The sequence below is a fragment of the Miniopterus schreibersii genome (genome assembly GCF_964146895.1).
Source record: "Miniopterus schreibersii genome assembly, chromosome: 16".
NCBI lineage: Eukaryota > Metazoa > Chordata > Mammalia > Chiroptera > Miniopteridae > Miniopterus > Miniopterus schreibersii.
The window spans coordinates 22,512,915-22,538,386 of NC_138116.1; the positions used below are offsets into that span (position 1 = coordinate 22,512,915).

Consider the following 25,472-nt stretch of genomic DNA (forward strand, 5'->3'; position numbering starts at 1 on the left):
AGGAAGGGTGAGAAAGAGAAACAGTGTGAAAGAGAAACATCGATTGGCTGTTTCCCATACCACCCCGACCAGGGATCGAACCCGAAACCCAGGTATGTGCCCTGACCAGAAATCGAACCCAGAACCCCTTGACACATGAGGCGTAGCTCCAACCAACTGAGCCACCCAGCCAGGGCAAGAACATTATTTTAACAAAAGATAGATTTGTAAAATTTATAAACATCTTTTCAAAAATGTTACAAAACTCTATCTGGTCTGTGGATGCATGCCACTCATTTGGTATGAAGTGTGATAGAGCCTCACACTAGAATGCCTGGCCTACAAACTCCAGGACATAGCCCTGGCATTAGAGCCAGGGAATCTGGTACAGAAACTCTGATATGGGGCCTAGAAACCAGTGTTTTTAACTAGCATCAGCCAATTCCTATGGGAGGGCCACAAACCACACTTGGGGAAAAAGTACTCTGAGTAATGGGGAGCTATTGAGGAAACCTGAGCAAGAAAGAAGCATTGTCAGAGCTAAACTTCAGGGAAAGTAATCAGAAGTATTGTATTTAAGATGGTTTGAAAACGGGGTGGTCAAGGGTCAGAATTTGGTTACCAGGATCTGAGAAACCAACCCCTGAAACTGAGATTTCGTGTGTAATGTACATGTGAACATTTACTTGTGAGACTGTCCATGGCTTTTATCAGATTCTTAAAAGAGCCCACAACCCAAAACAGTTAAGAATCACTAGTCTCTGATTTCCTCTCAAGGCTTACAAAGCCCCAGAGATTAACAAAGGTGTTCTAGGCCCATCATTACAAGCAGCAACAGTGCGTATTTCAATGTCGACTTTTAAAATTAATGACTATTTAAAAATATTTGTAAGTATCTCTAAAACCCACTGTGTGTTGGGTGAAAGATGCACACCCAGCAGCCAGACTCCACGGTGCTCAGAAGCCGGAGCATGACTCACTTGCTCCATAGCCACTATCGCCCGCCATCGCCCAGCCACAGCAGTCTGATCGTTGCACAATTTAAATTGTCTTTAATCATAATCCTTTACGGTTAATTTATACCCAGAATGGATGATTGGTTAAAAACAGGAAACGTGCGAAACACAAGATATGTTGATGCGGAGCACAAACATGTCAGTCATTCTGTGTGTGTGTCAAGTCATTGATTCTCACTCCATTTCTGTGAAACGACAGAAGACGAACACAAGGACAAAGTCAGGTGCAGGAAGATGTGACTCACCTGGTCCCATGGTCCACATGGAGACAGAACTAAAGACAGCCATTCAGCATCACCCGGGAACTTGTTAGATGTGCAGAATATCAAACCCCTCCCCAGGCCTACTGAACCAACCTTTATTTTAGCAACCTGCATTTTACAACGTTTGAGAAGCACCAGTTTGAACCATAAAGTCAGCAGACTTCATATTGTGATCTGCAAGCTGGTTAAAAAAAAAAAGTCTCATTATGACTTTTCATTTTTTATAAGTGCATTTTTCATTACAATGTTAGATCTGCATTGAAATGCATAAAAACAGTTGAAGTACAGAAAGCAATAGTGCTGGGACAATTGGATATCCACATGCAAAAGAATGAAGTTGGGCCTGTACAAAAATTAACTCAAAATGGATCACAGTCCTAAATATAAGAGCTAAAAATATAGAACTCTTAAAAGAAAATATGAGTTAATCTTCATGACCTTAGGTTAGGCAAAGCCTTCTTAGATTATGACAACAAAATCGCAAGTGGCAAAAAAAAAATAGATGAATCAGACTTCATCAAATTCTAAAACTTTTGTGCTTCAAAGGGTACTATCAAGAAAGTAAAAAGACAATCCCCCAACAGGAAAAAATATTTGCAAATCATGGATCTGATAAGGGACTTGGATTTAGAATATATGAAGAACTCTTACAACTCTTATTAGACGACCTAATTGAAAAATGGGCAGAGGATCTGAATAGACATTTTTCCAAAGAAGATAAACAAATGGCCACTGAGCACATGAAAAGATATTCAACATCATTAGCCACCAGGGAAACACAAATCAAAACTGCAGCGAGATACCGCTGGGATGACCAGCGTCAAAAAGACAGACGATAGCAATTTTTGGTGGAAGATGTGGAGAAATGAGAGCCCTCGGACATTGCTGGTAGAAGTGTAAAATGGTGCAACTGCTGAGGGAAACAGTCAAAAGTTCCTCAAAAAGTTAAACATAGAGTTACCATGTGATTCAGCAATTCCACTCCTAAGAATATCCTCAAGCAAATTAAGAACATACATTCACACAAGAACTTGTACAGTGTTCACAGCAGCATCGTTCACAATAGCCAAAGGCAGAGACAACCCAAACGTCCATCAGTTGATGAATGAATTAAAAAATTGTGGTATGCCCACACAATGGAATATTATTCAGCAGAAAATAAAAAGGAATGAAGTACTGATACATGCTACAACATGGATGAATCTTGAAAACATGCTAAATGAAAGAAGCCACACACACACATATATATAAAGGTCACATATTGAATGATCCCTTTTATATGGAATATTCAAAATAGGAGAATCCATAGAGACAAAGTGGATCGGTGGTTGCCCTTGCCACATGGCAGCACCTCTTTGGCTGGTGAACAGAAATGTCCTCTACCCTCTGGCAGGGACAGTGTGGAAGTAGGTGGATTTATAAATACAGGAGAACTTCAGCAAAGCCTGAAGAAACGTGCCATGCCTTCTCCCCTCCCTCAAATAGCTTTTCACAGTAGCCAGTGAGGTCACAGGCAAAATCAGCCATCAAAACCTCCCCCTCCCCCCCCATTTTTCCTTGCCCCCGCCGTCTGTCACTCCAACCTACCCCACTCATTGGCTCAGTAGATAACAGAGTGTAGGAAAGAGAAAGATCACCATAGAGGGAACAGGAAAGCAGCAAGAAGACTTTTTTTAATGCTGTGGAATCAAACTGCCCACGTTCAAGTCTCAGTTGTGCATCCGATGAGTTCTGTGTCCCGGGCAAAATCAAGGCGTTGAGTCTGGGATTTGATTCCACCCTACTTACAATGAGTTACCTTACTACTGATTCACCAATGTTGGCAGAAGGGACAAGACTCCTGGGTCAGAGACAAATAACTTTGTTACAGCCCAACTAGCAGCACAATTCACATCAATTCCTTTTACCCCCCAAGGTCCTGGGTGGTGACACAATACGGATCCACAATAGTTTTATCTCAGCTGAGGAACACTGAGCTTGGGGAATCTACTATTTTTATAGTCAGCAGTAGCAAGCCTGCTCTTTGTCCCAGAGGGAGACATTACCTCAGGCCTCAAGGCCACTCGCTTCAAACTCAACCCTGAGAAATAAGCCAGGTAGAGAGAGCTCATGACCTTGCATTCTGGGCATACAGGAACGCTCAAGGCCCATGGTGGACTGTTTCTGCCAGCAATCATCAACCTCTCTGTGTCTCAGTTTCCTCGACTATAATCTAGGGGCAACAGTAGTGCCCTCCTTGTGGGGCTGTGGGGAGAAATATGAGACATAATGCATGTAAAGTGCTTACCATAGGAGCCTGGCCATAGAAGTGGTCCCTAAATTTTAATCACCATTATTAGGGGAAGTGGGAGGTGAAAACACGTTGTAGATGTCAGAAGGCTTACATGGAGGAGAGCTTCAAGGTTCCAGGGGCAAGGAGGAGGCTTCTCTGCTTACTTCCCACCTTCCTGCAATCATTCATGGCTTGTTAAGGTCATATCACACTGTCTCCCCTCCAAGAAAAGAGGAACAAAGATCTGCTTAATCAACATTGTGTCCCCAGGGTCAGCACAGTGCCTGGCACACAAAAAAGGCACTTAGAAATAAATTCTGAATGAATGAAAAAGTGAAGGCACAAGGTCTCTAAGCAAGCAGGAGGGTTTGGGATGAGAGGTCCTGGTGGAGGGACTGACCTTGAACAGGGCTATGCACCCTCCAGTGATGGACAAAAGGACAGAAAGGACTCAGACAGCTGTGGTCATGGCAAGGAGAGGGGGACTGACAGATCACCTTGGGGGTGAAGGGAGAAGTGATTCACAAGGTTGCCAGGCAACAACCCAGCTGCAGAATATCAATCTGCAGTGGGATCAACTGGCCACTTTCAGGAACTTTCCAGTGTACACGGAGAGGGAGACAGGCAAGGGTAGTGACATCCTCTGTCAGGAACTGGGGACCAGCCTGGCAGGTTCTGAAGCAGAAGAGGGGCAGCAATATGGGTGCATCCCACTGAAATGACAAACCATGAGCCAGGCTGGGAGGGAGGAAAGTGAGACCAGGAGGGGTAGGTGGGCTGTAAGGACCCAGGCAGGTAGAGGAACTGGAGCTCACAGGGAAGGTAGATTGAGCTTCTGGAGAGAAGGTGGAACAGGACCTCCGGGTGAGGAGAAGCAGCAGTACTCAGAGCCCAAGGAGACTGACCAGGTTCACAGCTCCCTTGCCTCCTACCTGTGGGGCCTGGGGCAAGCACCTTCACCTGGCTGACCGTCACTTCCTCCACTCTAAAATGCACCTGTGTAAATACTTCTCTTACGTAGGTGCTTTTAGAATTATTTTCCCATTTAAAAAGCCACTATCTGACATGGCTAAACAAAATACTTTCCAATATTTTATTATAAAAATGTGCAAACACACCCTGGCTGGTGTTGCTCAGTGGTTTTAGCGTCAGCCCAGGCACCAAAGGGTCATGGGTTTGATTCCCAGTCAGGGCCATGTACCTGGGTTGCAGGTTTGATCCCCAGCCTCAGTTGGGGCAAGTGCAGGAGGCAGCCAATCTCTGTGTTTCTCTCCCTACACACATACACACACATCCCCACACCTTCTACTCTCTGAAAAAAGCAATGAACGAAATATCCTCAGGTGAGAATTAAGAACACCAAAAAATTTTTTTAAATGTTCAAACATACAGAAAAGTTGAACTTTAATGTGGGGACTCATATGCCACCGCCTTGCATTCATTTTCTATCGTTGCCCTAAAAATTACCACCAATTTAGGAGCTTCAGACAACACAAGTCCATTCTCTCACAGTCTGTAGGTCAGAAGTCCAGGCTCGGCGTGGCTCACTGGGCCAAAATCAAGGTGTGGCCACAGCTGCGTTCCTTCCTGAACACTCTGGGATGAATCTGCCTCCAAGCTCAGCTAGGCTGTCGGTGAACTCAGTTCTTTGTGGTTGTGGGGCCTCAGCTGCGGGCCCCTCTCAGCTTCTTACAGCCACCTGCACACCTGGTCCCGTTGCCCTCACCCTGCGATCTTCAATCCAGCAAGGGCAGGTGAAGTCTTTCTCATTCTCCGAAACTCTGACTCATCCTTCAACCACGTCACTTCTGCCTCTAAGCCAAAGAACATTCTCTGCTTCTATGGGCTCATCTGATTAAACTGGGCCTACTCAGATCATCCAGGACAAGCACTCTATTTTAAAGTCTATACCCTTAATTACATCTACAAAGTAGCTTTTGCCATGTAACATCACATATTCACAGGCCCCATGGACTGAGGTGTGGACATCTTTGGGGGAGCATTATTCTGCCCACCACTACCGCCCCCTCCCCCCCATCCAGGAGAAGAAAGATCTCAGAATAGGCGGACAGAGACCTGAGATTGAAGCCCAGCTCTCCTTGGTCATGTGGACTCAGGACAAGGATTGCTTCACCTGTCTGGGCCAGTTTCTTCATCTGTAGGATCGCAACACTAGCACTTGTGCCCTAGGATCATGGTAAAGAGCAATGGCATTCATTCATGCAAACATGCTTGGCACACAGCATTGTCATCACTGTGAGCACAGGTTAGGGTCTACAGGGAGGAGGAGGGGGCTGACCCCAGGGGCTGGGATCTGGTCTTCAACTTGGTAGACGCAGAAAATGAATTTCCTGGTCACCCGCAAGTCAAAGGGCTGGTTCCTGGATTCCACCCCCACCCAGCAGAATTCAAGTCTTGGGTTCTGGTACAACCAGGACTCTGCTGAAAGCTTATAATTTCCCGTTACCACAGCAACACGAACATCTCTTTTCCCCAGGATGTGAGCAGAGCTGCTCCCCACCCTTCCCCCCAAGCCCCCTCAAAGTCCCTTTTGTCTCTGAGATTCTGTGATTCAATTGTGAGCACCAACGCCCCCGCTGTTTTTGTCATTTTCATGTATTCCACCTGCTGAGTCACTGAGACCCGCCCTGGATTAGGATGGTTATTTGCCAGAACCTTCGGCCACTGGTTGCCATGGACACCTCACAGCCTGCTTCCTTCATCACTGGTCCATTCTCCACAAAGCCGGCTGTGAGCGTGGGTACCGCAGCCCCTTATCTGGAACCCAAGGGGCCTCGAAACTCCTCCAGACCGGGAGGGGCCCTGATGAAGCATGAACAAAAGCAAAACCTCTAGTCCCAACTGCAGAAAAAGAAAAAGCCTAGGGCTAGTGACTTCCGTCCAAACCAGGTCGAAGCAGCAGTTTATCAAAGAGGTCAACAAGTGTTCCATTTGGTTTTCTGGAACATCTTGGGCAAACCCTTTCGTTTCCTTGCTAACCATTTTAAGTCGCATTTTTATATTGAAAAGTGGTGAGTGCGTTATGCAGATGACTGTCTCCCCTTGAGCCTCGAGGTGCAGGAGCCTCAAGGAATTGGCTCTGGGTAGGGGGTTTGCAAGAGGTGGGGGTCGAGGGGCAGACCTGGGGAGATGCTGGGGTAGCTGCAAGCTAAAGCCAGCCCAGGGCAGAGGGCACAAGGAGAGGGGGCGATACTCAGGGGTTTCCAGGTAAGGGGTGAAGGAGGTTCAGAGCCAACCAGGGCGCAGCCACTAGGCAGAGAGAGTGAGGCCATCAGCCCATGGCCCATTGCTCCTGATAACTACGGCACGTCCTGTTTGCAGAGGCCAGCAGAAGGGACAGGGGATCAATATGTCACTCTACATTCACACGGTTCCTGATCTTCAAACATCAGTATATGGTGAAATGTGCTTTCTCTGAATCTAAGGTCATTTGGTCCATCTGCTCCACCTGCCCCCCAAGTGGGAAATAGTCTGGGGGATAAGCACCAGGCCTCTGACCCTGAGGACATGGCAGGGATATTGTTCCTGACCCCAGGGAGCCTGTCTCCTGCTGGCCTCCATGCCCAGCTGAAGAACTGCCCCTGCCCTGCTCCTGCCCCTCACCATGACCTTCCCTTCCCCCCACATCCAGAGAACTGACTCTAAATGGCAGGGTGGGGCAGGGGTTCTTGTGCTGTGGGTGTCTGGCCTCATGGGAAAGGAGGGCTGGGAGGGGCCTTGAGGGCTTTATAAGGCAGGGCTGCAGCACCCAGCCCAGCAGAGGACTGAGAGGACCAGGCCGACCTCAGCATCACCCGACTCCCAGCTCTGCAGGTGAGAGCACCCAGGAGGGGAGAGAGAGGCTGGGAAGAGGGTTGATGGGACCCCACACCGTCAAGGTACCAGGCTCGCATCTCGGAGTCTCCAGGGCTTGGACCCTTCCCTTAACCCAGGGTCGAACTAGGTCTGGGCACTAGGACCCACCCTGGCTTCCCAGCCCTTGCCTTCAAGTTGACCTGCTGCTTCACCCAGGGCCCAGCCCTGACCCTCTTACTTCATACTCACCCCAGCCCTGGGAGGTGAGACAAAGGCTAATCTCCCATTTCTCAGGTGAGAAAACTGAGACCCAGAGGGAGATGTGACCCAAATTATTGGGCAAGGCTAGGACTGGAACCCAGGGTTTCTGGACCCCATCTCAAACTCTTTCCTAGACCAGCACTGTCTAGGACATTCCATGATGATGGTAATGCTCTGTATCTGGGCTGTCCGATACGGTATCCACCAGCCACACGTCACTGGAAATACGGCTAGTGCAAGGGAGGACCTTTTTATCTTAATTAATTTGAATGTAAAGAGCCACATGGGGCTAGTGGCTACCATATTGGACAACACACGTGGCTAGTGTTGGACACAGTGAATAGGTTTCAGGTCTCCCAAGAGATCCCATGTGGTATGTGATGCAGCTGAATGTATATGCTCCTTTGGTGTTACTTTCAAAGTCCACCTTAAATTACAAGACTGAAACCTCCACAGAGCTGCTCACATGGCCTTGAATTGCACATAACAGTTGAGAAACCATTCCTCTAGGTTTCAATTCCTCGAAAAGCAGAGTGGTCGCTGTAATTAGAGTAGATAAGGAGGAAAGGGGCAAGGCTTGGAGGCCAGAGAACTGGCAAGAACAGTCCACAAGTCCTCACAGAATTGCAGACCTGCCAGCAGGAAGGGGCCTGGAGTCCATGTGGTCCAGGCCCCTGACTCTGGGTGCCTGGACTGCCCCACCTTTCAGCTCGGCCCTTCTGTCCTTTGCAGGCAAGATGCAGCGACTGTGTGTGTGCGCGCTGATCTTGGCACTGGCTCTGGCCACCTTCTCTGAAGCTTCTTGGAAGCCCCGCTCCCAACTGCAGGATGTACCTTCAGCTCCAGGGGCCAAGAGGGGCCTTGAGCCACAATGGCCAGACGAGCTGGGCCCAGCTTCTCACCACCAAAGGCAGCTAAGGTTCCAGGGTCCCCCACACCTGGTGGCAGGTAGGAGCTGCTGATGGCCGTCCCTGCTTGCTTACCTAGCCAGTCTTGGCCCTGACCTCAGTCCCAGAGGCTAGGTGTCCTTCCCCATCCTCACCTCCTCTCCCACCTCTGACCTTCAGACATGTCCAAGAAACAGGGGCCATGGCTGGAGGAAGAGGAAGATGCCTATGGATGGATGGACTTCGGCCGCCGCAGTGCTGAGGAAGGGGACCAGCATCCCTAGAACCGAGCTTCAGAGCCCAGTCACCTCCCAACCCAGCCAGGCCTCATGAAAGACCAACTCAAATAAACTAGCTTCCAATGGATCACATTGTGTCGAGTGTCATGGGGCAAGGGAGGGGAGTTGGGGACAGGGTTGAGGCAGGGAAGAGAGTTGAGCACCCCTCTAGGGGCAGGGAGCATGGCTCATCTTTCTTGGTGTCCCCAGAGACTAACACCGAACAAGAATCTCCACATGTGTGGGGGAGAATAGCGGGTGGGGGTCACAACCTAGAAAGCTTTTCAAAAGACACGTCCAATCCTGACACCAACCTTTCAGTGCTCCCCATGGCACTTAGAGTAAAGTCTGTGCTCCTTGTCAAAGCTCTAAGAACCCATTTTCATGGCAGGTGATGTCATGCATTTCTTCCCCCGCCCCCCCCCTTCCTTTCCCTAGGCAAAGGCACATGCTCTTTCCTGCTCAGAACCTTTGTCCTTGCTTCCCCCCAACCCCCAGATGCACCTGGCTCCTGGTTTCCTCCCCGGGTCTGATTGAAATGCCTCTTTCTAAAAGACCCACCCTTTCTGTTCCGAGGCCTCACGCACAGCCCCCATCATTGTCTGATTGCAGCACCGTATCTCCTGTAGGGCCCATTTGACAACCTGCAGTTGCTTTGTTTGACAGCTCATTGTCTGCCTCCCCCATCAGAAAGGAAACTCTGTCACAGTGGGGACTGTGTGTCCTCCTCCCTGCTGTATCCCCGTTGCCAAAAACAGGAGGTACCCAATAAATATTTGTCAAATGGGCAAGTGGCTGGCACAGGCACTTGTTGGTGTCTCACCCGCAGCCCCTCACGGTTCTCGCGTGTGTCTGTCGGCAGCACCCTCCGCAGCACATGCCACTCTCTGCCTAAGAGCTTTCTGAGTTCAAGGCAGGCTGGAAATGCCGGGGAGGTGGCACCTCCAGGAGCATCTCTCAGTCCATGGCAGATGAGAGCTGGAGGAGAATTGCAGGGCAGACCCCAGGACTTTCTCTAAAAAGGTCAGATAGAAAATATTTTAGGCTTTGCAGGCCAAGAGGCAAAATCAAGAATATTGTGGAAGTATTCAAATAATCATTTAAAAGGTAATTATTTAAAATAGCCCTGTCTGGGGTAGCTCATTTGGTTAGAACATCTTTCAGATGTGTCAAGGTCAAGGGTTTGATCCTGCTCAGGGCACATACAAGAATCAACCAATGCATACATGGGCAAGTGGAGCAACAAATTAATGTTTCTCTCTTTCTCTCCCCCGCCCCTCTCAAATCAATCAATAAATTTTTAAAATTTTTAATAAAATGTAATTCTTTAAAATACAAAAACCATTTTTGCTTGCAGGCTGTATAACATCAGGTGATGGGAGAGATTTGGCCCATAGGTCATAGTTTGCTGACTTCTGTTCCAGAGCAAGCCATGCCATCTGCATCAGAGAATTACTGTTTAAAAAGCCACTCCTGGCTTGCTGCTGGGCCCTGGTGGGGAATGAGCCCTTGCTCATTGGACATTAGGTTACTATACAACCAGAGAGGCCTATCATGAGCTGGGTATTTTCAGACCTACCACATCACAAGGTTAGGTGGGCCAAGCAGAGATTCGGTTTAGGATACAAATGGTGCATTTGAGATTGGGCCTGAGAAGGGCCAGAGGACACAAACGAGTTAGTCACTCACCCTCCAAGGTACCTACATCTATTGCACCTCCCCTCATCTCACCCCCATGACCTCACTCCTTGTGGCCAACTCATATAGGAAGGAGAGCCCAGGCCTGGTTCACAAATGGGTAGGCTTGACATGTTAGTAAAAACTGAAAATGGACTGCTGCTGAATTATGGCCCACTCACGGGTGATCCCAAAAGACAGTGGTGAGGGACGATTCTTCCAGTGGGTGGAGTTTCAAGTAGTAGACCTGGTCATCAACTTGGTATGGAGGGAGAAGTGGCCTGGGGGAAGGGTATACACAGACTTCTGGGCAGTGGTAGATGGCTCCCTGATTGGTCAGGGGACTTGTAGGAATGAGATTAGAAAATCAGAGACAAGTAGCGTAAGAGGCAAGTAGGTAGATCTACGGAGAAGGCACACGTGGATCTTTGTGTCTCACATGAAGGCTCACCTGAGAGCAGCCACCTCAACCAGGTGGGACAGGATGACTCATCCAATGAAGTCAGCCAGAGACAGTCTTAGGTCGCTCCACACTTGTAATACGGGCCCATGAATATAGTAACAATGGTGGTAGAGACAGATTATGAATGGGTCCAACATCCAGTCTAACTGCTCCCTCTGCTGAACATCTAACCCAGCAGAAGCAGAGACCAACTCTGAGCCCTTGATGTAGGATCATGACTCAAGGGGACCAACAAGCTACTCGTTGGTAAACTGATTACATCAGATGTCTTCCATCCTACAAGGGGCGTTGAACCATCCTTGTGGGGACTGATACATGTTCTAAGTATGAGTTTGCCCTCCCGTCTGCAGTGCCTCCACTGGCACCACAGAACTACAGCTCTAAGGATTTACAGTGTATGACTTTCATCACAAGATCCCGTAACACATGACCTCAGACAAGGGAACTGCTTTATAGTGAAAGAGGTGTAGCAATGAGCAATGGGATCCACTTGTCCTACCATATAGCGTGTTACCCAGAAACTGCAGGCCTGACAGAAAATTGGAATTAAAATGTGCAGCTAATCAGTTGGCTAGAGCATTGCCCTGACACACCAAGGTTGTGGGTTCGATCCCCAGTCAGGACACATACAGAAAGAACCAATGAACACATAAATAAGAACAACAAATCTCTCTCTCTCTCTCCCTTCCTCTTGCTCTTTAAAATCAATTTAAAAAACTAATAAATCAGAGTTCACCAAAATTAAAAAACTTTTTAAAAATAAATAACTAAAAATAAAATGTGCAGCTAAGACACTAACTCAGGCATGCACCCTGGGGATTGGGATGCAGTATATACTTTATTTATTTATTTATTTATTTATTTATTTATTTATTTTTAATCTTCAGCCGAAGAATATTTTTTCCATCGCTTTTCAGAGAGAGTGGAAGGGAGAGAGAGGGAGAGAATCATCGATGTGAGAGAGACACATCAATTGGTTGCCTCCAGCCCGGTGTCAAGCCTGCAACCGAGATACATGCCCATGGCCAGAATCGAATCCAGGACCCCTCAGTCCTTAGGCTGACCCTTTAACCACTGAGCCAAACCCACTAGGGCTATACTTTGAACCAGTGGTTATTATACAGTGCTGTGTCCCTGACAGCCAGACACCCGGGCCCAGGCACCAAGGGGTAGAGTGGAAGTGGCCCCTATCACCTTCACTGCCAGGGGGTCACCTCAGGAATTTGTGCTTCCTGTCCTCTCAATTCTAGACACTTCTGGACTAGAAATCCTGGTTCCTGGGGGAGGAGGCTTCTACTCTAGATTCCCCTAAACCCTAAAGGTACAGCTGCTGCCTGGCCATGTTTGGCTCTTCGTGCCATTAGAACAGCAATCAAAGAAAAGTCAATTACTATCAGAGGTTATTGACCTTGATTAGCATGAGGAGCTAGGAGCACTGCCTCACAATGGGAGGAGGAAGGAGTGTTTAGGGTCTGGAATGAGGTGTCACTGGGGTGCCTCTTGGGGCTTCCTGCCTGGTGATAACCATAAACAGGAAATTGCTGCAACAACAGCCCAACAAGGGCTTGGTGATGAAGGGTTCAGACCTCTCAGGAATGAAGGTCTAGGTTATTTCAAGGGAAAAGCAACCCAGACCAGCTGGCCAAGGATGAGGGGAGTATAGGAAGAGTGTTGCAGGACAGAGCTGAGAAATAGCATTTAGGGCATTAGGACTGATTGCAGCAGTGGAATCACAGCTTATACCATTCGCCCTCCAGTCGTAAATTTTTATTTTAAGATTTTGTCACCAGCCAGCATATTAGAGAAGCAATGCCAGGCCAGAGTAAACTCCACAATAGAACCTGATTGGTACAAGGGGTAGACTGTAACAGACACCACGGTGCCTTGCCCATTTCCTTGGCACTCACCAATCTGGTAGGTACTGACTATGTTCTGCTACAAGCACGCTGTTCCAAGTCTGCTTCGGGGGGACCTCTACTTAAAACAATGGGTGACTCACTCCTGCTTCACCTTCGAGGCCAAGCACTGGGTCAGAGTCCCTGGAGCACAAAGGACCTGGGAGGGAGCCTGTGCAAGCATGGGCTGGGGAGGCCCGAGGGCTCGGGTTCAAATCCTGGCTCCACAACCAGCTGTTAGACTCTTGGGAGGGTCACTTTACTTCCCTGGGCTTGTTTCCTCATCTGACAACCACCACTTCACAAGGGTTGTTGATATGACCAACTAATGTATTTAATCAAACCTCTTGGCACATCATTCAACATTGGAGCCCACCCTCTCTCCACAACTTTGCCCCACCAGAGCACATACACACTCACATACACACTCATGCACACACACTCCCTAAAAAAGATGTCTGGAAGCTGGGCCAGATAGCACACAGGTATTTTATTTCCTGCACCGGCACATACACAGGCTGAGAAGCAACGGGAGACTGAGAAGCTCTGCAGGGGAGCAGGACAGATACCAGTGGGGGTCCTGAGCCCCTGACTCCAGCTGTTTATGAGTAAAGGGTGGAAAATGGGAGAACATCTGGAAGGAGAAAACAAGGGCACTGAGGAAGGCCAGTGGGAGAGAGTGGCTGGGCCTTGGGCAGGAGCCTAGGCACTCACAGACCAAGGCAGGGAGGTGGGGGGAGGGCACACCACTGGGCAGAGGGACTCCTCACCCACACATAGAAACACCCTGGTTACAAACAGTAACTAGGGACTAAAAAGAAAGGGCCAAGAATGGGGGTCCTTGAAAGTCAACAAGGACTCAGGAGCCACCTTTAACTTGGGGGTCAGGGAATGAAGGACACGTTGTTAGGAAGGTACTCAAAACAACTTCCTGCTCCCAGGGCCTGCACCCTACCCCCAGCTCAGAGCTGGGTCTGGCAGCTAGCTAGTGGGCCTCCCCTTGGGCTTCTTCCGCCCCTGAGGCCACCATGTGATCCAGGGCCAGCAGCCACAGCTTTTGCACCAGCTGCAGAAGGAGGGCCGGGTTTCCTTCAGCCAGAAGAGGGTCGAGGCTTGGGACCTCCTGCTCTGGCCCAGGTTCATCAGGACAGAGGGTGGGCTAGAGACAGACAGGGGGCCCCATTTCAGAGGATGGGAAGGAGGGTCTAGGGGGGTTGGGACTTGGCCAGGCAGCGGAAGGAGGAGCCTCAGGCTGTCTGTGGGGCCTCTGCAGGCTGCTGGAAAACAGCAAAGCCTGGAATAGAAGAGGGTGGGTGTGAACTGGGGGCCTGAAGACCACAGGCCTGGCCTGGGCAGTGGGCAGAGGCTGGGGCCTGGGCAGCTGTATCAGAAAAGAGCACCATTGATAGCTATGCAGGCTGCCCACTGCCCAGCCACAGAGGTCACCATTCAGTTTACAACCTGCACAACCTTCCCTAGTGACCCTGATGAGGCCACCAGTGATGATCAAACCACTGAGTGGGGACAAGACAGAAATAATGGTGAGGCTGCCAACAGGTTGTAAACTTCACGGCTGACCCAGCAGGCCAGGCAGACATCCAGACAGGGTCAGGACAGGGTCAGAGGGGAGGGATGGGCCAGGGAAGACATTATGGCATGATAGTGAAGAGATAGGGCTCAGATCCACTCTAGCTGTGTGACTTTGAATGAGTTACTTTCCCTCTCTGAACCTCAATCTCTTCACCAAATAAATGGAGATGATAGTTCCTACCCACGGGGGTGTGAAGATTAAAGAAGATAACACGTCGATAAATCATCTTTGATATCTCTGTGAGCCCCTTGAAGGCAGGGCTCACACGGCCCTGCATATAGCCTGTACTCAGTAGGAACAGATCCCCAACCTTAGGGGCTTCTAGTTGGGGAAAGGACAACTTGGCCCACCCCATCACCCTGTAGGAGACCCTAGCCCACCTTCAGACTCACCCGGAGGACTGGTCCGACTGTGGCCCCTGCTGGTGGAAGCCTTTGTCCCAGTGGCCTGGGAGGCCCCAGAAGGCCTCTCTTCCTCCCAGGCCACGGGAGGGTGGTTGGCCCTGTCCTCCTCCAGCCTCCGAAAGTCCTGGGTCTGCACCCCAGGCTGCTGCCCCATGATCCTGCCCCCATGTTTGTTTTGGCTTGCTGCTGCCACTGCTGCGGGGTTGGGGAGCCTTGGGAATGGGGGAGGTAGGGGGAGGGACAGGGAAAGAATATGGGCAGAGACAGGAAGCTGAGACGCAGTGGGGAGCTACAGTCTGGGCCCTGACCCCCAGCCCAGCCCCCAGGAGAAAAGGGAGTGGAGATCCTATGCAAATTCCATGTAAATAAGCACTAGGGCCACAGTTCTAGCTGAGGGGGACTTGAGGGGCCTATGCAAATGATATACAAAGTCCAAGCAAATCAGCGCACTGGGTTGGGCGAGGCTGGGGGAAGTGAGCACTTGGGGGCACCTACCCTCACCTTTCATCGGCCCCAGCACCCTGATGCAGGTACACTGCCCGAACACGTCCCTGTTGGCAAACAAGCAAACAGGTTGTCCAGATGCGGTGTAAAGACAGGACACTCACGGCGCCGGGACTTCACAGGGGTGACCGTGCTGCTGCTCCTCCTCTTCCTCCCCAGTCTGAGTAGAGCTGAAGGAGGTCATCCTGCAAGCTCACCTGATGTCTAAGGTGTAAAACCTGGCAGAGGGAGAGGGGCCCTGGGTCAGCTCGGGGCAGGGGCAGGGGCAGGGGCAGGTGCAGGCCCTGGCACAAGCGGACATAGGTAGGCCTGAGAGGGGCACCCCTTACCTCCTCCGCCCTGCCCTGCCCTGTTACCTCCTCCCTGGCTGAGCCCAGCATGGCTTCCAGCTTGCTGTTCTCCATCAGAACACTATTCTGCTTTGCCAGGGACCGGCCCATGCAATCTGCTGCACTCAGGTCCCGCTCTCTCTGCAGAGGGACCCCCATCCATGGGAAATAAGTTCCTGGTTTCCAAGATCTCCTAAGCAGATGGGAGAAGCCAGGGAAGACACAGGGTCAGAGGGAAGCTGGGCCACTAGGGGAAACTCCCCCCCCCCCCCCGGTTCTCCGCAGTACTAGGCAAGAGTCTGTCCTTCACCGGCTGTGGGGCCTGACTCGGTTTCCCCTTATGGAAAAAGAGCAGATCAGACCAGATGGCCCTAAGAGCTCTTCCAGCCTGGATGTCTTACACCTACCTGCCTTTCCTAAGAGGGACTCCCAGCTTGGCCCCCAGAGAGGTAGCCAAGCAGGAAATAGACAAGACTCCTACAGCTACAGGGCAGAATTAAAGCAGGGGGCCTGGCTAAAGCCTGGGTGGCTGGCTGGGATAGGGAAGGAAGCACACCTCCTCTAGCAAATTTAGCATCTCTCTGACATCCTCTTGGGTGATCTCCTTGACTGACAGGCGTCGGTCAGGACACAGCGCTGCAAGAGAAAGTGGAACTGCGGATCAGGAAAAAGGGGACGTTTCCTGCACCCACTGTTTCCTGCCCTATTAGCAACAGGGGAGAAGCCTGAGCTTCCTTCCTGCCATTATTCTCTCCGTTCCCCCCAGTACTCAGTACTCCACTCCCTGCTCCCAGGGCCAACTGGACTTTTTCTTTTTTTTCCCCCTGGAGGGGCCTGAGTGAGCTAACCAGATCACAGCCCTCCAGGCTCGGGTGGAAATGGGCTCTCCGGACACCTGGGCCCCTGGCACTAGCAGAAGGAGGCAGCTGGCAGAAGCACCGACTCACCACCCCTTACGAAGGGCAGCCTTGGCCAGCTCGCTGGAGCCTCCTGGGTCATAAAAACAGGCGCAGTCACCCACCCTGCACCTGTTGCGCGCGCGGAGAGGAGAGGGAAAGAGACTTCTTCGGCGCTGGAGTAGGGGCACCTGAGCCTCTAGACCCAATCCAGAGACCTCCGGAGACCGGGAGAGGGGCGCGAGGGGACAGAAGGGGCAGAGTCTGCCTGAGGCCCCGCCCAGCCCCGCTGGGAGCGGTGGGGGAGAACCGCACCTTGACCCCTCCTCAGCCAAGAGGTGGGCAAACCCCCCTGCGCAGGCTCTGAGCGCGCCCCGCTGCGCCCCGCCCCCCGCAGCCCCCGCCCCTCCCCCGGCTCCGCCGCAGCCCGGGACCTGGGCCGCAGAGCGCGCAGACCTGCCGCAGCTACAGGCGCGCGGAGGGGAGCGGGGAGCGCGCGGGCCCCGGAACCTGACCCACCCACGGAAATCGGGGACCGAGAGGAAGGGAGGAGGTTTTGGGAAGAGGCAACCGGATAGGTGCTGCAGGCAGTGACATCGCGTGGGTGCGTGGGTGGGTGGGTGGAGGAGTGGGACTGAGTACCAGAGGGGGCAGAGCGCCTGTACCCGGCGGAGCCCCCTCCTCCCTGGAGCTGCCCTAGCGTCTTCCAGATGTCCGCTGCTTTTCCAGCCTCCAGGCCAGTGGCCCGGGGACCCAAAGGCCCTTGGAATGTGAAGTGGGTCCACGGCGCGTCCGAGTGGCCGGGCACAGGCTGGGCATTCCCCTGGACGGCCGAGAATGCGGACGCGCTTTGGGGTCCCGCCTCAAACCCAGCCTCAGAGGCCCGGCAAGCTTCGGCTGGGGGTCCCAAGACAGATGGGGATCCCGAACCTGCTCCCTGTCCCTCCGCGGGAGCCTGCTGGGGGGCGAGTTCAGGCTCGGCGGAGGGCTCTGGAGCGGGACTGGCTGCGGGCGGGGATGCACCCGGGCCCGGGCCCATCCCCGGTGCATCCCAGCCCCGACTCTTTCCGGCGCATCTGGGGTCCTCTCAGGGCGGCCGCAGCTCAGCTCGGCCTTTACAACTTGCGCCTGGCTAGGTGCCCGCCGGACCCGACCAGACACGAGCGGGAGGTGGTGGCCGAGGAGGAACTAGGGGTGCCCAGGACCCGGGGGGCGAGCTAATGGTGGCGGAACAGGGCGAAAAAAAAATAAGAGCCAGAAGACTCGTTCCAGCTGGTTCCGTGGGCTCGGTCTTGAGGGCAGGGCTTCCCCCTCCCCTCTCCACCTCCGGAGAATGGTTCTGCCTTAGCTGGGGGCGCCCCTCCCTCCACTCTCCTCGGGGTTTAGGCTGCCTTCCCTGGAGTTGGCTTGTGAGTTCGGGCAACATTGTGTCTTTCCCCAACGGTCGGAAGATCAGCTTTCCCCAAGCTCCAGACGGTCCCCACGCGCTGGCCGGTTTGGCGCGTCCCCCGCCCCCTAATTCTCGCGCTCACGCCTGCGCGCTCCTGCCGCTCCGCGGCCCTCTTTCTTACTTCTCAGCTGGCCTTGTTGCCCTTCCTCCAGCTTTACCTCCAGGCCGCATTCACTTCGCCCACCTCTTTCCACCCTGACAAACACCCGTTCTTCCCGGAGACCCCGCTTGGACGTCTCCCCGTGAAGACTCCTCGGACCCCGTCCCCCACCGCCCCAGAGCATCCCTTATCCCGTGGGGTGGCCGGCAGTGGTCGGAGTGTGTCTGCCTCCAAGGCCAGACCTGCACCCCTTCCGCGCAGGGAGCGCGTCCCTCTGTTCAGAGCACCTGAGGGATACCCACGGAGTCACCACCGTAAACCCTGAATGAACTGTGTGGGCTGCAGAGAAGTCCAGGGGCCATTTCTGTGCCTTGGGACTGGAGCAACCTACAGGCCAAAAAGAGATGGCTGAGGCACTGATTCTTTTAAAACCTTGGGATGGTTCTCGGTGCCCCGCTTCCCATCTTTTCAATACCCAATCAGTCACCAAGCCTGGCTTAATTTACCTCCTAAATATTCCTGGTGCCTCTCCTCTTCAGCCCTGCTGCTGTTCTGAGGCCGCATTCTCTCTTAGTGCGATACTCTCCTCCCCCCACCCTGCATCCATGTGAATCCATCTCTAATCCATTCCTCTCACTCATACTCCTATCTAGCCTAAGAAATTCCAGGAGCCCAGGACAGGGGCCCAAGGTCTGCGCCTGGGACAGAAGCTTCTAAGGCTGACCAGGTGTCTTGGCAGCCAGGTGTCCACGACACGGCACAGAGCAAGAGACACAACCCGGGAAAGGGGATCAGAGTGCCCTGGCCACCAGCTCTCCAGGGAAGCATTGTGATAAGAATGTTCCCTCTTGGTGCTGTCCATTCCATGGGTTTTGATAAACGTATAATGACATGTATCCGGCATTATAGTATCGTACAGGTTAGCTTCACCGCCCTAAAGATTCTGCGTCCCACCTACTCATCCCTCCCTCCCCCCAACCCCTGGCCACCACTGGTCTTTTTTCTCTCATAGTTTTTCTGCTTCCAGTGTCATATAGTTAAAGTCAAATAACATGCAGCCTTTTCAGATTGAGTTCTTTCCCTTAGTAATATGCATTTAAGGTCCTTCCATGTCTTTTCATGACTTGGTAGTTCATTTCTTGTTAGTGCTGAATAAGATCATCTGGATGGACCATGGTTTATTTATCTCTTCACCTACTGGTGTCCTTACGTTCTTGAAAAGAGCTCTTATCTTTTACAGATAGAGCTTTTGTATGTGAAATTATGTCTGAGATTTGCTTCAAAATAACGTGGGAGAGGGAGGCAGGTGGGGACATAGATGAAACAAGTTTGGCCGTGAGTTCATGCCTGTTGAAGTTGAGGGATAGATACAGGAGAATCATAATACTGTTCTACCTCTCTTGTGTATTTTTTTAAAAATATATCTTTATTGACTTCAGAGAGAGGATGGGAGAGGGAGAGAGAGAGAGACAGAAACATCGATGATGAGAGAATCATCATTGATCAGCTGCCTCCTGCACACCCCTGACTGGGGATATGCCCTGACCCGAAATCAAACCGCGATCTCCTGGATCCTAGATTGATGCTCAACCTCTGAGCCACATGTCACTGGTCTCTCTTGTGTATTTTTTAAGTTTTCCATAATAAAAAGTCATTTTTAAAGTAGTAACACAGAGACACACATTACCCCCTGACAACTCCCCATCCTCTACAAGGAGAGCTGAACATCAGCTGTCAGCCTCTCCTCTTCCAATCTTACATAGTTTTACTGTCATCATGTCAATAAGAGTCCAACGTGTTGGCGCCACATTCCTGCTCTTCCTGTTTGGGTGTCACATCTCCCCCACCTGCCTCTCTGCCATCCCCTGCGTCCCCTCCACTCCAGCCACACGGGACTCCCCACTCTTGGAAAGCGTCATACTTTCATTCATTCGTGAAGCTGAAGCTCTGTCTAGTGGCTCTCCTCCAGCCTCCAGCTTCCAGTTTCCTGGACGGTCTCACTGTGTCTTAAACAGCTCTGTGGCTCCAACACCCCACACAGAACAGGACATACAGTAGAGGGCCATTCAATTCCTGAATAGATGTTTGCTGAATTGGATTTTACCTGCTTGTGAGAAAGCAGCCCTGAGGTCCCTGGGAAGTTTGGGGTAAAGAAGAAGGAAACGAAATGGAGAAGACACAGAGAGATGAAGGAGACCCTCCATGTTTCAAGTTGATGGCACCATCTAGGTCTGGCCACTGGCTCCCAGCAACTCCAGTTGCAGCCACCAGAGGGCAGTGCCAGCCCACATACCACCACCCTCCAGCACCCTTATCTGCAGGGTCAGTCACCCCACAAAAGAGACAGAGCAGGCAAAGTGACCCATTTTACAGATAGAGAAACCAAGGCTCAGACCCTGGGTCATTCTTCAAGTAAACATTTTGGCCCAGGTGATAGATGTGTGCCCACAGCCCAGAAGACCCAGCAAGCACCTCTGGAGTGATGGGTATCTTTCAATCTTGTTCCCCTTCCCATCTTGCTGCTGCCGCTCTCACCCTGCGCCTCCTGCCCTCCCTCCCAACAGTACCCTTCAACTCCTGCTGGACCAGAGTAAGGACAGAAGGAGGCACACTCTCAGCAGGCTCTGAAGACAGGCACCCCACACACACACACCAGAGCCATGAACTTGGGGCACAGTCACTCTGATGCTTATCCTTGGGCTCCACACATTCAGCTCAGGTCCCCTCCCTGGTCCAACCTTGGAAAAAGTCACCTGGGACAGGGTACCCCATGGTAACAGTTCCTGAGGGTCAGTGCCAGGGATCTGAGCAGGGCCAGGCACCAGAACTACCTTCTGCATCTGACTGGGGAGCAGGACAGAGAGGGTATCCTGAACGGGGGACAGGTGAGACTACCCCCCCACACACACACACACAGGCTTCAGGGGAGCCCTCCTCCCTCTCCTGGTCCCTCTTCCACCACCTACCCCAGCACCTAGGCTCCTCCATCCCTCAGGGTCCCCTCTTTCCTTTATTCCCTCTCTCAGGACCCTGGCCAGATTCTGGGGGCACTAAGCCCTTCTGAGCCTTTACCCTGGCCTAGGACAAGGAATGGGATGTGTTGGGGACCTGAGCCTCTCAGCCTGTTGTTTTCTGTTTTCTAGGGCCCCCTGGCCGGGACAGGGAAGGGAGAGAAGCAAGGAGAGGGCAGAGCGGGTTACCTGGGTGATGGTAAGGGGGGGGTTCCAGCGGGGGTGGCCAGGATCTTAGGGAGAGAGCAATCCCCTCCACTCTGACCCAACCATGGTCTCTCTCACCTGGAGGCTATTGTCCTTAAGGAACCCATTATTTCAAGAAGGGGCCCATAGACTCCCCCAGACTGCCAAAGGAGCTTGCGGCACAAAAGTGGTTTAGGACCCCTGGGTTAGATGACGCACTGAAGCATTTATGGCTGACATGGCACGGAGTCTGATTTTACTTAAACAGATTTAGCAAAATGAGGGCAGCAAGCGAAACAAGAGGGGAAGAAGGTTAAAAACTATTGAAGCCGCGCGCTGGGCACAGGGAATTCTTCGTTCTCTCTGCTTTTATGTATGTTCGCACATTTTCCAACAGAAAGCTCTTGTCGGTGTTATCAAATACTTGCATGTGACAGATAATATTCCTTATATGTAGATAAATCGCCTGTGATTCTCTGGTCACCCAGAGTAACCACTGCTGAGTTTGCCAACATATACTTTGAGTTTTGGTTTTGCTTGTTGTGTGTGTTGATCTTTTCAGGTTGACACGTGGATCTCTCTTCTCAGTTCAGTGCCTCCCAGTTAGTATGTAAGTAAGTAAATAAATAAACAACACCTTTGCTGATCTGGACTCAGACACCCCACAGGAGGGGCTGGGTCCCAGAGACACCTCCCTCCGGGCAGCGCTGGGTCCTTCCTCTTCCCTCTTTCAGCAGCCACCACCCACCTCTCGGGAAGCCAGAACCCCAGACAGCCCCAGTGACACCCACCCGCTGAGCCCTGCAACTCCGTGGGAGGAAAAGGTGCTGGAGAGCCACCAGGCGAGGCTGGGGCCAAGTGTCCGCAGTGTCCACAGAGTCCACACTGACTGCGTGAGCCCAGGCAGAGCCTTATCTTTCCCCAGCACACACACCCCTGTATCCTGACAGCTTGGAAACCTGAGCCCGACACCCCCATAGGCTTCTTGTCTACAGGCCCACCCCGCCCGCAGGCTTTCACCCCAGTGCCTCTGGAGGGGTTGCAGGTAAAGGAGGAACAAATGCTTGTGCCTTTGCAGACGCTGTGCCCATTCTTCCTTCTTCAAGCCTCAGCTCAGGCTCCACCTCCTCAGGGGAGCCTTCCCTGATGTAACCTGGGTGGATCTGGGCCCCTGCTCCCCCCTGTGCTTCCCTCTCTCCCAGCCCTCAACACACTGGTGCAGAAGTAGCAATGGCCCCGGCCCCCCGCTGCCGACACCTCTGAGCCCACCACAGCCCACAGTCAGGGGAAAACACTGTGCACCTTGACATAAACCAGAAATAACAGGGCCACCCTCACTGGTTCTGGTCTTCAAAATAATAAAGCCTAAGTTTTCCCCATGAACCTGGCTCCCTAACAAAAACAAGTCTATTGCCAGAGCTAAGTCGTGCCCTTTGTGAGTATGACTTGTGAAATAGTTGCTGTGTGGTACAGTGTGGAGGGCTTCCTCTCAAGCCCTGCAGTTCCAGCAGGTCCTCCTTAACCTCTTCACTGGACTTTCCTTTCCCCTATGCTTCTGAGAGTCTTTCTTTGACCCAGGCGGAGAATGCTGGTTTCTTGTGGGCCCTGTGGACTCGCTGGCTCAGGGAGGGGTTGGTGGTCTCCATCTGCACGTCCCAGAGCCTAGCACAGGCTGCCACGCTTGAGCGCTCAGTAAACACTTGTGAATAACAACCAACGGGAAGAGCCGGCCAGTGGACAGGCCCTGCCACTCGCTGACCCCAGGCTAGTCCTCAGGGCCAGCTTTCCCGGAATCCTTGTCCAGGAAGCCCAGAGCGTTCTTTGTGCTCTCCACCCACATCACAATCACTGGGCTACAGGAGGGCCTTGGGCTGGGTAGGTAACTCTTGGATGGTTATTTTTTTTCTGCATGGAGAGGTCACACGAGGGCTCTACATGTGCTTGAGATCACTCCACCTGAGTGCCTTGTACCTGGCGGAAGCTCCAGAAAGGTACATGGGCTCCTTAGTCCTGTTGGAGGGCTGACATGGGGGCAAGGCTGTGCTAGGGATGGGCAGGCAGGGCCTGGGTGGGCACATGTGCCCCTGCAGGCAGATATCCTCCAAAGGGGGAGGTGGTGTCCACTCCTGCCCTGAGCTCTCAGCGCCCATTCAACAAAGGATGTCTTAGCGAGCCTTTGCAGAGTGTCTCAGTGCTCCTCATCTGTAAAATGGGAATGAGTCAAAGTCCTCCTGAGCAGAGACTTCGTGGCCAGGAAGTGCAGTAAGGAAAGGGAAGCGTTTAGCACACCCTGTAGCAGGTGTACAGCGAGTGGCTACCAGGGTCACCCCTCAAGACCAGAAACAGATGGTTCCGGGGGAGGCCAGGGGAAAAGGTTCTCACCCCTTTCCCTCGGGGGGTGGAGAATAAAGAGCAGGAACATGTTTTTAAAGGTGTTTAGTGTAAGACTTACTATAATAACTTATTCTTTTTAATGACAGGCTACTTGAAGAGCACTTTTAGATCCACAAGTGATAACTTGTTTTTCAGACTTAGTTTAATAACTTATTGAAATCTCACCGTGTTGGACTCTGCCATTCATCCCAGCTTGTCCCCATGCTTTCAGGCCTTGGTTCTGCCATCGAGAGTAACCCTCCCTTGCCATCAGCGATGGCACTATGATGGGTCAGTGTCAGTCTCCACTGGTGGTGTTGATACCGAGATAGAGAGGTTGACCGAGCAGGTGACAGAGACGGCCCCTGGACAGACAGGGCCAGGTCTCCTTGGGTGTGGCTGCTCAGTCAGGTCTGCCCACCTTACCTGAGCCTGTTTCCCCCCCTTGTCTGCTACTCAGTCAACAACTTCGCTGAAACCCAGTCACTCTGCTCTTTGCTGCCTACCCCACTGAGCCTATATCTAAACGACGAGGTTGGTGGGGTCTCATTCCTAGTGGCCACGTGTTCACATGTCTATGTCCCCTTTCGTTTACTATCAGAACCCTGATTTTTGTCAAGGGGGCAATGTGTGCAGCTAAAGTATTCTCAATTTCCCAGCTTCCCATGCAACAAGGGTGGGTCATGTGACAACTTCCAACCAGTGTCCAGATATGTCCCTGGGTGAGTGAAAAGCCTCTCTGGGAAAAAGCCTCTCACCCTCCCTACTGCCTGGAATCCCTGTTCTTTCTCATTCCACCCTCAGATTCAGTAGGCAGAACAGGTATTATCCCCACTTTACAGATGAGGAAACTGAGGTTCAGAGAAGTGAGTTGACCTTCTCAGACAGCTTCTACATGAAAACAGAAGCAGACAACTCACTCCATTGGTGGGAGTGAAGTCACATCCTCTCTGTGGGGAGGAAGGACACCCCCCTTGTCAGAGTCCTGTCCCCAAGAACTCCCTCCCTCCTGCCTGAGACCACCATAAGAGAGGGTACTGCCTCTCTCTTACTGTTTTCTGTACATGTCCACACCTTTGTAAAATCTACCAAATCCTCAAATTATCCAAGCTGAGTGTTTTCTACCAGGGTCTTGTTATGGGCTGAATGTTTGTGTCCCCCCAAATTCGTATGTTGAAGTCCTAGCCCCCAAAGTGCTGGTGTTTGAAAGCAGGGCCTTTGGAACATAGTTAGATTTAGACAAAGTCATGAGAGATTAGTGCCCTTATACGAAGAGGGAGAGATCTTGCTCTCTCTTCAGAAGCATGCACTGAGGGAAGGCCATGGGAATACACCAATCTAACAGCCAGTAAGTGGGCTCTCACCAGACACTAAATCTGCTGGCACCTTGGCCTTGGACTTCTAGCCTCCAGAGTTGTGAGAAATGTCTGTCATTTAAGCCACCAGTCTACAATAATTTGTTATAGCAACCTGAACAGACTAAGACAGGCCCTGAACACAGAGTCAGAGCATTGTTAAAAGATCTCTGAAAACTGTCCCCTCCTCCCACAATTCCCCTCAGCAGAGCTCAGCTCAGCATCTCATCACTTCTTGCCTACACCTTATTGTCGCCTCCTAAACTGGCTCCCTGCCCTCCTCACGGCACCACATCCATCTCAGTGCCACGAAGCCTGTGTTAACAAGGTCATGGCCTCACTCCACTGCCTGAGCTCCAGGCAATAGAAATGAAGCAACAGGCCTGGCAAGAGCATAGGTGCCATAGGGTCTCAAGATTGGCAGGTTCCCAGGAGGAGAATTTGGGATGTGGGTTGGGGACTGTCA

General features: G+C 51.8%; 2 protein-coding genes across 2 annotated transcripts; one reads left to right on the top strand and one right to left on the bottom strand.

Annotated features, from left to right (window-relative positions):
• Positions 1-8,859, top strand: GAST (gastrin). The gene is made up of 3 exons (XM_081162453.1): positions 1-92; positions 8,340-8,555; positions 8,675-8,859. The coding sequence occupies exons 2-3, from the start codon at positions 8,345-8,347 to the stop codon at positions 8,776-8,778; spliced, it is 315 nt and encodes a 104-aa protein (XP_081018579.1). The 5' UTR covers positions 1-92; positions 8,340-8,344; the 3' UTR covers positions 8,779-8,859.
• Positions 8,860-13,279: 4,420 nt separating this feature from the next.
• On the bottom strand, positions 13,280-17,570 carry HAP1 (huntingtin associated protein 1; the record flags this gene model as incomplete). The annotated part of the gene is made up of 8 exons (XM_081162022.1): positions 13,280-14,101; positions 14,791-15,014; positions 15,304-15,353; positions 15,504-15,524; positions 15,663-15,776; positions 16,192-16,271; positions 16,657-16,820; positions 17,197-17,570. 8 exons carry the CDS (start codon positions 17,568-17,570, stop codon positions 14,055-14,057), a joined length of 1,074 nt encoding a protein of 357 aa, XP_081018148.1. The 3' UTR covers positions 13,280-14,054.
• Positions 17,571-25,472: the final 7,902 nt, after the last annotated feature.